The following is a 13,317-nucleotide window of genomic DNA, read 5'->3' on the forward strand; positions in this document are numbered from 1 at the left end:
ATTCTTTTTTTTCCTTGAGGCAAGACAAAAGAATTCAGGGGGCGTATGAGCATAATTTTTTTTTAATTTTTCTTTAAGAGTTTAACTCTAAAAAATATGTTTGATTGTAAAATTATAAAAATATGAATAGAAAGTGTGTTGATGCATCGTAAAGAGGTATGGGAGATTGGTGGTAATAAGAGTTACGAAAGTTAGAAGAATCAGAGGAAGGTGGCTAGACATAAACTGACATAACATCAACTTACTAACGATATGACCTCAGATAGAAAAGAGTGAGTTTAACAATTAACTTATCTTAGAAGGTTAGTAACTAGCCGGTGTAGTCACACTTTGTGTGGGACAGACAAATGGATAGCCTTCTCTCACTTCTCCTTATCAATAGCACTATTGTTTAGTAATCACGTATAAAATTAGGAATGAAGATATCCGAGACAAGGTGGAGTGGCATCGGTGGAGGACAAGATGCAGGAAGCAAGACTGAGATGGTTTGGGCATGTGAAGAGGAGAGACACGGATGCCCCAGTGTAGAGGTGCGAGAGGTTGGCTATGGACGGTTTCAGGAGGGGCAAAGGGAGGCCGAAGAAGTATTGGGAAGAGGTGATTAGACAAGATATGGCACAATTGCAGCTCACCGAGGACATGACCTTAGATAGGAGGCTGTGGAGGACTCAGACTAAGATAGTAGGATAGGTGGCTTATCTTTTCTCCATAGTAGTCGTAGTTTTGCTCATTTGTTTATTAACGTTTGATTTCTGCATTTGATTACTACTTACATTTGTTGGTCCGGTTTACTTTGGGTATCCTATTTATCTATAGTAGTTAATGCTCCTTTCTTTCCGGTCTTTCCTACCCTGACTTTCTTGCTCTCATTATTCATATTTGTATATTGTTTTCGATATGCTTGCCTGTAATGACCTATATCTTGTTTTTCTTGTTTTTCTTCTCTTGTTCTTCTCTCTTAAGCCGAGGGTCTTTCGGAAACAGCCGCCCTACCTTCAAGGTGGGGGTTAGGTCTGCGTACACTCTACCCTTCCTAGACCCACATAGTGGGATTATACTGGGCTTGTTTTTTTTTTTTATGTGTATTACTACTAATTGTTGTTTCGCTTGCTTTGTATCTTGCTATTTTGCTATCATACTTTTTTATTATCATGCTTCAAATCTTTTCTTGTCCGTCAAATCGAGGGTCACTACTTCACAAAGATAGAAATGAAATTTATATACATCCTATCCTCTTGGGACAAGCTATTCTTCAGATTCACAAGTAGGATAAAACTGGGTATATTGTTATTTTAGATTATTATTATTTTAGGTCAATCTCGAATGGTGCCTACTTGTTTAAAATGCGTGTTCTTCTCTCTACATCGTTACTAGTTCAACTAATGTTCACCGTGTAAATTGATTGACGCGGCGGCTTTGGAACTTTCATGAACTTACTACATATATGCAATAAGTGCTTCAATTGTACTTATTTATATTAAAAATTAATGCATCCAAATTATGTGCATATTAACATTTCAAGCAAGAGACTTGATAAAATTGATAAAGCAATGGTGCATTTTAATGGCAGATCGAGTAACATAAGAAAGTGTTGTAAAAATAAGACTGACAATGTACAAATTTCATTATACACTGTTCATGTAAACTTCTGCACTTGCTTAGCTTGCAGATGATGCAACACTCACTAGCCAGGCGTTACCTTTGCTTTAGAGTATCCATCATCGCTCATCATCAAAGCCCCAAAATTTAGCTGTCTTAACATCTTCTTGAGCCATCAATCTGGAAAATTCTTCATGATCATAATTCAATGTGGCTTTTCCCCCAAACTCACATGGAAGATTCTCAGTATCGAAAAGAGTCTTCATCAACTCCACACTATCTTGGTTGTTTGGATACACAAACTTGATCTTCTCAAATGTTTTCGCATCAATAAAATATTTCACTACCTGCACAAAATGATGCACAAATTGTGATTGACCAAGTTCAGAAAAAAGGATCCTCCTAAAAAAAATGACAAGAGGAAGAATCTTACTTTCCAAAATGCCTCGAAAAATCTAGGTGGACTATAAAGAACAACTATAGCAAGCCTCTCTGGATAGTGATTCTGCAAAATGTAGATGATATCTCTTGCTGTTTTAGTGGGAATGTTGGTGTTTAATGACCATCCATTGAAGTCTATCAACCAAGACATTTGTTCTTGGCCTTCTGGCAGGTTAAGGATAGCTTTCTCCATCAAATAGACTAGATGACGGATATTACCTTCTGGAGATGATGTGTTCTGCCATCCATGAAACAGAACAATATGGATAATGTTAACATGAAATATATGGATTGGATTTTAATTTAAAGGTAAGATATCAGGGACGAACCTGTTTCCCAGGCTTCATTATAAGTACGGTCCTGCCTAGTCGGTCATGAAAATTGGACTTAAAAACTTTGCCTGTTTCACTTTCATGTGCCACTTCATGCTGATATATTGCAAGATCATTAATTTAGAATCATGAATGATCTTCCAACATTATACCAAGTGACATATATAGACATATAAAGTTGATCTAGTAACATTTGTGCCTACCAACCATAACCTCTAAGCTGCAGTATGATTTTCCCTAATAATAATTCAACATTATGATGTGTATATTCTACAGCGAAGATATAAAGTATTGACTTGTTCGAATTAGAAAACACTTTCATAGTTTTTGTGCAAATACATTATTAGCCGAATTCTTTTAGATGGCTAACTGTGACCTTGCATAGTTTGGATGACAAAGTTGAGAGTACAAAGTCTAGAGAACAATCACCCAACGAATTTCTTCAGGCTTATAGGTGGATCTCCACTTGAGAGTCTCATCGAGCATTTTCTTTGCCTTGTCAAAGTTCCAATTTCGAGCTTCTAAGTATCGCCTCAGACACGCATCAGTACAGAACTTTACGCTTCGCCCAGATAGAGGTCCAAGAGCCGCCCTTAACTCGCTAACCTGGTTTCACAAAGAAAATTATTTCCTGTTCTATAATGTTATATATGGTCTTAACTACTAATTGCTAATATAGTGAGTTCAATAGTCCTGACAATTCGAGTAGAGAGTCCAGTTATTATTAACTCTCTATAAGCAGCAGTTGTGGGGTATTTCCAAAACATAACATGGTTTTTTTAGGATAAGTGAGGCACTAACATGATCAGCATGGATTTGATGAAGCAAATTGGAATGTAAACAAGCCAGAGAAAAATGTATCATAACCAAGCCAGACTGCATATTCTGTGAGGATAAAACTTGATCAAACTCTGTTACCTTTGCATCGCGCCTAGCAGAATCATCAGCCTGATTCGTGTGAGACGGTTTTCTCCAGAACATGGTTCCTGTTAATTGAGAAAATGATGCTAATTGTTATATGTGACTCTGCTTTATCACCAAGACAAACACGCCTCATAAATTTAGGTTTCCGGTAAGATAAGCTGGATTAGGCCAATTATGAAAAAGTAAAAAAAAAAAAAAGAGAGATGAGAATGAATTCAAGAATGAACTGGTTATTACCTTTCTTTGAATGGAATTAGGAAGATGGCAGAAAGATTTGTACTTGAAAGCTATCTTTAAAAAGAGAGAAATATAGGGAGAAACATGTGATTCCCTTGATCTCTCTCTATGCACAAAGTAGCAATTAATTCTTGTAATAATATAGAAAGTACAAAGTAGATTACACCACTCCTAGCTGTAGAGAAATCACGCAAAGTTGATGATCATTCACTTTAACATTAATAGAGAGGGAACAGACGGAAAATGGAATTTTCACACGCTTGGGGTCTTCTTTAGTTGGACACTATAATGTAATGATACCCAACTATGTTATTATTCAAAGCAAATGTGCACAAATTTGGACGGAACCTAACAAACACACTAACGGTAAAAACAAACTGCTGACCAACAACTGTTGGAGAATTCAATAAAATTTCAGTTATTTTTGCTATATCTTGCCTTGTAGGTAGCATTTACAATCTTCCAAATTTAGGCAATGAATTACCAATTCTTAGGGTTTTCAAATACATTTGATTTGACTGGTAATATTTCCCCCCTCTTCTAATTCCCTTTTTTCCTTCAACTACTTTTTAAAATTGCAGTGGAAATACTATGGTATTTCATGCGCGTTAGTCAACATAATGACCATAAATTTCCTTCTTAGTTTCATATTATATTAGACCATTAATATTGAATTCAATTTCAGTAACCACACAGGTAAATCCTAAGAGCGTCCTCTTTAAAGAAACAATACAGCCACAGATCGGAATAAAAATATTGTGCCCATGTCAATAAAAGATAAAGAGTAATTTAACTCAATAACGCTGTCAATCAAGACGAATTCTTATTAGTATATCATGTGCCAAACTTACAAATGAAATTTTAATACTCTACAGAAAACACACAAAGCTTAACTTATTTGAGATTTTAAATTTACAATTGGCAAGTAACGCCTTTATTTTAATGATACATGATTACCCGTACTCCTCCAACTTTTCTTAAGGCTATTGTTGATAACCTCTCGTTTCTCAAAATTTCTAAAAAAACAACAAGGTCCCGAATAAACGCCTCATCCACTCACTGAATGGCCAACGATCTTTCTCCTCTCTACAATCTTTGCACAATCTTGTGAGACATTGTTGGACAGACACTTATAGTTTGTGGTAATACTGCTGAAATGAGGCCTTGAATCTTTCATGGATGAGATCAATGATCTGTTTCTTTATTTCTTTTGGCCAGATCGACTGCATTTCCTGTCCACAATCTTCTATAAAGGTTACCTTATATGTTGGTTGATAATTATCTGTTGAATGGACCATTTCGGCTACTCCATTACATGGCAGGCCTTATTGAAAGTGTGTACTCATTACCTTTAAGGTGGTTGGTGTTAGTGACTTGGAGCTGTCCGTCTCAGCTACTGGAACATTTTCTATGATAACCAAACTGCCTTGCTCGAAAATCCTGAAATCTTGTCTTCATAAATTCACTTAACATAGTTAAATGAATTTTGTTTTGTTTGAAGCCACCGTCATTTTGATCTTTCCAGAATATATACCCTCACTTTATCTCTATCACAGACTCCTTAAGTTGGGATTTCTCTGATAATTCTTAAGATTTTGCCTTGATTCTCTGATCCAACATGTCATATTGGCTAAAAAGGGCATACACAGAACATTCACTTGAAAATGCAGATAACTTTGTATCATAGAAACACACTAATGTCTCACAACGGGATGTTCAAAAATTTGACCAAAGAAGAGGAGAAAACTAGACCAACAGTAACAGACGCAAAAGCATTACACCTGAAATGTGTACAAAGGGTCAATCACAATTTTAAGCTTCAGGACATGTACATCATTTACCAAACTCAAAGTACATGAACATGATGGTTAAAAGTGCACACAGAACACACACCTGAAGAGATCACTTCGTATCATACAAATTTAACCAGCAAAGAAGAGGAGAAACCCAGATCAATGGTAACAGGCGCAAAAGCATATGCCCAAAAAGTGTACAAAAGGTCATTCTGAGCTTCTAAACACATCCATCATGTACCAAAAATCAATCGCATGAACAATTTGTGTACCAACTTTTAAGCAAAGCTTGAATAACCTTGACCTGACGGCCGTTCACTGCTTCTTTCACATATTTGCTACACAAAAAGGAGACCTACCATCTTGTACTTCCTATCAAGTCTACATAACAATGGATCTACAATCTTTTTGTCACCAATGGGCACCAAATAAAACTGGTCGGCCTTGGCCTTTCAACAATCAAGGCCTACAGAAAGAATATGTTCACAACCATAAGGAATAACCAGAGCGTCATACATCCTGCAATAACATGGCAGAATACCCCTCGATCAAAGACTAATTTAATTTTGATTACATAATCCCTGTATCCTTGGATGAGTAGGTTCTTCACGTCCACCATCATAAATGCACGAATTGGGTCCACAAGATAGGCCGAAGAATTAACTAATTTGTTCTTCACATCCTTCTGATTTGCCCCCTCAAAATATTATACTACCACCAAGTGATTTTCGTTGGTACCAGATTTGCAAAGTGATTTTCGTTGGTAAACAACTTTAAACCGTTTCCTTGAAGTAAAAATTTGAAATTTTTCATTACAAAATCACTAGAATCTACTGAAGAGCAACATATCACTCTTAATACAGAGACTAATAATCGACATCTGACAAAGGCGAACTTAAATATGACAGATCTGATACATCTGATACAATAATTTGGATAAGTCATATGTAAACCATAATTTATTTTTGTCAAATTCAGAAGTATTAGAGTTGAAAACATCGTCCAAGGCCACAAAATGGTTCAGAATTTTTGCAAATTATTCATTACGAACCAAAGTCCAGCATAATTACTAGCCTATGAAGTATACCTGAGATGGTCTATTATTCTGAATCCAATCAAAGCATAATTACGAGCCTATAATGCATACCTGAGGTCCGCTAGGTTGCTCCACTGATTAGATGGAGTTCACGTGGATTTTATCCCAAGCACGTTTTACAGAAACAGATACTACTTGGTTTATTAGATTTGGAGTTGTTACCAAATGCATGTTAAAAAACTTGAAAGATCCACATTCGTCTTCTTCTATGGCGCTAACTGCACAAACTATCAACATGTGTTAACCCAAATTTACTTATTTAGAATAATTCTGCTACGATATCAATAAACTAGTTATCTCGATTTTGTTTTCTCTCTTGCGCGCATTATAATTAATTGCAAAAGTTAAGCAGAAAAGATGCTAACCACCCTGTACCTGATGTGAACGCCCAATTAAGGGTAGCTCGTTGAAAGAATACTGATCTGACGATCGATTTGGGCACATCTAAGCAGAGCGTGACGTGCAAACAGGAATTAGAAAAGCATAAAACACACACAAAACGAGAGGGGAGAGATCCCGGGCCAAAAAAGATAATAATCCCGTGCTATCTCCCCCCTCAAAACCCGAAAAATCGATTTTTTATTAAAGATATGGACCTGCCAAGCAAGCGCACCCGACATGGCAAAGGCCAGAGCAGTAACAGAGTAATTTAAACGGGACATGACCCCCTGATATTAGGCCTATTTATGTCCCGATTATATCCCTATACAACAAAAAAATCCTATGAATATTGCTCTTCACGCTTCTGATTACGATAAGGGAAATCCAGCCAACAACGCAAAGAATTTAACTCTATCTGCACCTTAACCATCTGAGCCAAGCTTTTCTGCAGAGACGGAGAAATGAGAAATATGGACTCCTTTCTCCCAGGGGCAGAGCATTCAAATTGCTTCATCCAAAAAATTACGCTGTGCGAAAATCCCTAGTAATCGACAAAGAAATTCATGTACCATGAAAGAAGGGTAGAATGATTGGAGAGACCATCTAATTGAAGGCTATATATAAAGATTGTCAACCGACTTCTATGCGGCGGATAGAATCCTAGGAGAAAAATGTAACCGACTTAAGACAAAAGTATACAATGTTTCGTATGGCGGTTGAGACAATTCGGAACAATCTGGATGTATATTTTGACCAATTATTTTGTGACAAGTGGCGAACAGATGTTCCTCTCCGAATTGAGGGTTTAACCGCAAGCAAATCGAATAGCAGCCCACATAAACAAACCCATCAAAAGCCGTGAACGTTACAACAAGGCTCAACTAAACAAAGCCCAAAACATATATGTGGGCGTTTATACAAAGCAAAGGGATAATTACGCCGCAGAGACATTCGATAAAAGTAATTAGTAAAAAATAATCATTCGTTGGATTAGAAATGTATAGTCAGTATATATTTATGTATAGTCAAGGTATATTCAATTTTTGAGTATATCATAATATATATTAAGTGTATATTTTATTTATAAGTAATCTATATTGTATAGTCAGCATATATTTTCTATGACTATTGCCAAACTATATTATATAGTCACTGTATATTTTCTATGATTTTAGCTATTTTTTATGTAAATAAAATATGAAGATATTTGTTGTAAATTACCAAAAAAAAAACTCATTCGTTGTATAGACATATATAATCAGTGTATATTTCATGTATAATCAATTTTTAAGTGAATCATAATGTATATTCAGTGTATAGCTCATTATAAGTAATCTATATTGTATAGTCAATGTATACTTTCTATGACTTTTGTCAAGTTATATTGTATAGTCACTGAATATTTCTAATGATTTTGGCTATTTTTTATGTAAATAAAATATGGCTATATTTGTTGTAAACTAATTAGTTTATTGTATATATTTGAAATTACAACAACAACCCAGTGAAACACCACAACGTGGAGTCTTGGGAGGGTAAAATGTACGCACACCTGACTCCTATCAAGGTAGAACGATTGTTTCTGAAAGACCCTCGACTCAAGTAAATTCAGAATAACAAATGTGGCCATTTTTTTTAGAATTTAAATTGCATATTGCAGGAAGGAGTTCAAAATAAGTGAAATTACGCAGATTGACAAACATTACTATTATAATTATGCGATAAGAATATAGCTTTAATTAATTATGCGAATTGGTTATAATTTAATGAAATTTACTATTATACAAATGTAGAAACAAATATACAAATCTCTAAAGCAAAATCTGGAAACGAATATAAAAGCAAATCTAAAAACGAACATAAAAGCATATCTGAAAGCGAATATACGAATTTATAAGCGAATATACAATCTGAAAGCGAATATACAGTTTTGGACGCGAATATATACCATCTCTTTGAAAGCCCAATTTGTAAAATGCACCAAGATATACAAACGCAAAAGCTTAATTTGTATAATGCAGTGAGATATACAAACGCAAAAGTTTAATTTATATAATGCAGTGAGATATACAAAGGCTAAAGACCATAGTAAACATATATATAGCTATGGAGAGTAATTAGGAAAATTATACCCATAGAAAATGTCACGATCCAAACTCAACGGGCACAACTGGCACCTAATGCCAAAACTCAGACCCGAGCTGACCCTGCTGAAACATTTGCTACTAGCGCATGGTAGCCACACACAATCAAGAAAACAAAACAAATATATTTTAGGTTAAAATTAAGCTCTCGGCCGGCAAGGCCCCTCTCAAGAGTTCATATAAAGAAATAGCCAATTAACACACAAGTCCTGATTGGCCAGTCAAGGCCACCATGATCTCTTTACAAAAGCTGAAAGTAGGTACATAACAAGACAATGAATCAAACAACTATCAAACCCAGCAACCCAACAAACCAGGATAACTTAGCCATAATATAGCTATATAACCCACACATTAGTCTACAAACCTATAGGAGTAGTAAAGCTTGGCGGGATACGACCCCGACTTACCCAATAATATATACAACAAAAGCTAACAAACCTCCAAATTTCGACAACTCCAGAAGAAGTCAACCCTGTTGCTAAAGATGTCTACCGTGTCGTCTGGACTTACAGGCATGAATGCAGTGCCCCCAAGCAATGGGGCATCAATACGAAATAATGTACTAAGTGTAAAAGGCGATATGAGCAGGTATCATGATATACTGAGAATAATTAGATAAATAAATCAAGAATAAATTAAGCGTATTAACCTACTCCTGATTCTAAAGTTATCAAAAATAATTAAACAACAACCTAACCAAGCCCCCATAAACTCGGCAGGTAAAAACAGTAAACAAGACCACTAACCTAGGCCCCCATAAGCCCAGAAGATGTCAAATCAGTCTATATATCCCTGTCAGTAGTTCCCTAACCCCGTAGGTAGTCACGTAGCCCTCTTAGGCAACAATATAGCCCCATAGATAGCGCATAGCCCTATTAGGCATCAATATAGCCTCGCAGTCAACTCATAGCCCTCTAAGTCAACAACTTAGCCCCATAGGCAAGACATAACCTTCTTGGGGATCAATATAGCCCCGTTGTCAACTCATAGCTCTCTTAGGCAACCACTTTGCCCTGTAGGCAGCACATAGCCCACTTAAGCATCCATATAGCCCCGTAGATAACTCATATCCCTCTTAGGCACCAACATAGCCTTGTACGCAGCACATAGCCTTCTTAGGAATCAATATATCCCCGTAGGCAACTCATATCTCTATTAGGCGACAATCACATTCCTGCCGCTAACCACAATAGACAATCACATTCCTGCAGCTAACCACAATAGCCCAAGGACAACAATAACAATTCAATAGGCTAAAAGCGAGCATAGTCTCGTTATTCTTCTTTATTATTACGTGCATTAGCGCACTATAATTTCTTGTGCTCTGATTTTTGTTATTATCTATTACTTTCTGTAATTTGATTACTCTATTTTATCTGTGTCGCTCTCGTTATTTGCTTTCCCATATCGCTATAAACTTCTTAGCCTTGTCTAACCTCTTTTTATCCTTTTATTGAGCCGGGGGTCTTTCGGAAACAACCGTCTTACCTCGTAGGAATAAAGTCTGCATTCTCTTTACCCTCCCAGACCCCACGTCAATAGTCAATATTATTTAGGACCTAACTCAATATTTTTTTTTATATTTTATATATAATACTATTAGATTCAATTGAATTACTCGCACCTCTACTAACAAAACTAATAAAATTTATAACCAAATAGTAGTAATACTTACTTATTCTTGGTCTGGGTTGGAGGATTCTTGGTCTGGTCCATTTTGATATCATCCTTTTTCCCTGATTCTGTCGAAAGAGTCCGCAATCTTACCTGAGAAGAATTTGAACAAATGTGGTACGCCCAACTCCCAAGGAGTTGAGAACACAACAAGTGATTGTGCTCTGGTAGCTGAGGGTGTTAAGCATATTTGCTGTTTGATTGTTAAATCATCAAATGTAAATTTATAGTTGGAATTACTTAATTTTAGGATCAAGTGGATATATACAGAGGACAAAACACTACACGTATGGTTTTTTCATCAGAAGTAAACTCCCTCTAATGCCTTAGCTTTTGCCACACACGTTCTCTTTTTCATGTACTCTTGACACGTTAAGACTCGTTGCCACTATTGACATCGATTGGGTAAAACAAACAATATTCCCATGCTTGTGACACTTTCGAGTTTTGAGACTCACGGCCAGTTTGGATTGGCCAAGAAAAAAATATAGCGTTTAAAAAGGTTTTTTTTTTCAGACATCATTTGAATTGACACAATACTTTTTTTAAAATAAAATAAAATTTAAACTTTTAATTCAAAACAATCCAGACATATTTTTATGGTTATAAATCATTTCATTAAGGATAAAAAAAAATTAGAATAAAATTATTTCTAATTAAAATAAAGTGACATTCTTTCTGAGATTTATTAAAAAGAAAAGGGTGCTATATAAAATAAGATAGAGGAGCTAACTTTTTTAAAAAAAATTATTAATGTGTTTGGTACATTAATATTGTTAAACACTTTTTAAATTAAAATATCTAAAATACTCTTAAAATTGTCAAACATTATAAAATGTTAATTATTATAAAGCACATGAAAAAGTTGATATGCTTTTCAATTATATTTAAATATAATAATGACTATATTTATTCTATACTACAAAAAATTTATAAAAAACAATAATAATAATTTAGAATAATAATTTAAGAAAGCAAGAAAAAGAAGAAGAAACTGGGAAAAAAAAAAAAGAGCACAAAGAGGTAAAAACAAAGAGCAAAAAGAGGTGGGAAAATGAAAAAAAGAAAGAGCAAAAAGAGCGGGACAAGGGAAGAAAGAAAGACCGAAGAAGAAGACAAAACGGAAGAGAAAAATAGCAAGAAAAAAAAGAGGAGGAAAATAATATAGAAATTATAAAAAATATCAGGGATTAAAAGACAAAATTGTTGGCCAAATATATATGATTTTTAATCTAAAAAGAAAAAACTAGGGGAGGATGGGTGGTAACTTTTAACTTTTAACTTCTTTTTTTTTTATATTAACTTATTTTAAGCATTTCTTTTTTGATTACTCTATTTTATTTGTATCGCTTTCGTTATTTGTTTTACCTTATCGCTTTGAACTTCGTAACTTTTTAACCTTATCTAACCTCTTTTAATGCTTTTATTGAGCCGATGGTCTCCCGAAAATAGCCGTCCTACCTTGATAGGAGTAAGGTCTGTGTACACTTTACCCTCTCATACCCCACGTTGTGGAATTTTACTGGGTCGTTGTTGTTGTCAAACACTTTTAAAGGTTAAAAAATAGCTTAAAAGTTGGTTCGATCAACTTCTAAGCCAATCCAAATAGGCTCTCAAATAATTCAATTTTTATTGTGATTTCAACAAAAAAAAAATTAAATTTAAATTATATATATTTTTAAATTAGATAAAAAGTTAATAAATTTTAATAATAAATCAATCAAAATATATGTAAAAGATATTTTTAAAAACATAATATAAAGGGTTTATTTGACTCTTAGAATCTAAAAAGTGCCAAGTAAATTGAGATGAAATTGAAATAAATAAATAGCTACGTCATCATTAACAATCATAACATGAAAGCAAACAATATAAACTCGAAGAGAAGAAGGGCAACTTCTGACTTTTTTGGCTTTTTTATAGCTCAAAATTCCTTGTATTAGAATTTTCATTTTGTATGTTCATGCAGTGAGGAATAACTCTAATCTTTCCGTTTTCGTTTCTTTGATTAGCTAGAGTATAAGGATGAGTTCTTCATCCCTAATTTTGTAAAACAGAAGACAGACATAGCCTCCTTTATTTATTTTTTTGGTCTATCTATGAAATCTTGATTAAAAAACAAAACAAAAAATTAGATTATAGCTGAACCAAGCTCTACTACATTCGGTGCATGTTTAAATCATATCCATAGATAATATTTGACAAGTTTGGAAAAAATATTTATATGAAAGTGTTTGTTTAGAAAATTCGTTCGTTATTTCAATTCAACCTGGCAATTTTTTTAAAATAAGTGAAATAGGGTTATTATAAACTTCAAAAAGTTTCTCAAAATAGAATGGTCTAGATCATTTTGTTTGAGTGGTTTCCACCAGATGGGAAGAACAAATTGGGCCGTTCAACATTTGAAGAACCTGAGCAACATTCCTAGCCCAGTAGAAATTACTCCTAAGTGATTTCTTCTTTTTGTTTGATACCTGTGGTTTGTGGGAAGTGACAAGTATTTCGTAAAATTAATCAAAGTGTGGACAAACTGACGTGAACACTAAGGTTATAATTTTTTTTAAAAAGGGTATAATTATATAGGAAAAGTCCAACACAAATCATTGTAGTACTTCCAACCGTTATAAACACACTTCAAAGTACCAAAAGCAGATCCATAAGAATGATCGGGTGGTCGAAATTCTAATACTACG

General features: G+C 34.6%; 1 protein-coding gene and 1 long non-coding RNA gene across 2 annotated transcripts; both read right to left on the reverse strand.

Annotated features, from left to right (window-relative positions):
* Positions 1 to 1,454: 1,454 nt before the first annotated feature.
* LOC129873651 (uncharacterized) lies at positions 1,455 to 3,692 on the reverse strand. The gene is made up of 6 exons (XM_055948780.1): positions 3,534 to 3,692; positions 3,291 to 3,358; positions 2,802 to 2,978; positions 2,370 to 2,468; positions 2,033 to 2,278; positions 1,455 to 1,946 (listed from the first exon to the last, which is right to left on the reverse strand). The coding sequence occupies exons 2-6, from the start codon at positions 3,351 to 3,353 to the stop codon at positions 1,719 to 1,721; spliced, it is 813 nt and encodes a 270-aa protein (XP_055804755.1). The 5' UTR covers positions 3,354 to 3,358; positions 3,534 to 3,692; the 3' UTR covers positions 1,455 to 1,718.
* A 641-nt stretch (positions 3,693 to 4,333) lies between these two features.
* Positions 4,334 to 7,744, reverse strand: LOC129873357 (uncharacterized). The gene is made up of 2 exons (XR_008762707.1): positions 5,427 to 7,744; positions 4,334 to 5,314 (listed from the first exon to the last, which is right to left on the reverse strand). It is a non-coding gene; the product is annotated as an uncharacterized LOC129873357 (long non-coding RNA).
* Between the last annotated feature and the right edge of the window lie 5,573 nt (positions 7,745 to 13,317).

The sequence above is a fragment of the Solanum dulcamara genome, chromosome 11 (assembly GCF_947179165.1).
Source record: "Solanum dulcamara chromosome 11, daSolDulc1.2, whole genome shotgun sequence".
NCBI lineage: Eukaryota > Viridiplantae > Streptophyta > Magnoliopsida > Solanales > Solanaceae > Solanum > Solanum dulcamara.

What these genes read in the sequence shown, in the direction of transcription:
- LOC129873651 (XM_055948780.1), bottom strand. Translation starts at nt 3,353, where the DNA reads ATGTTCTGGAGAAAACCGTCTCACACGAATCAGGCTGATGATTCTGCT. An exon ending in TAATGAAGCCTGGGAAACAG is followed by an intron (nt 2,279 to 2,369) that starts GTTCGTCCCTGA and finishes CATGGATGGCAG; the next exon opens with AACACATCATCTCCAGAAGG. An exon ending in TTTTCGAGGCATTTTGGAAA is followed by an intron (nt 1,947 to 2,032) that starts GTAAGATTCTTC and finishes CATTTTGTGCAG; the next exon opens with GTAGTGAAATATTTTATTGA.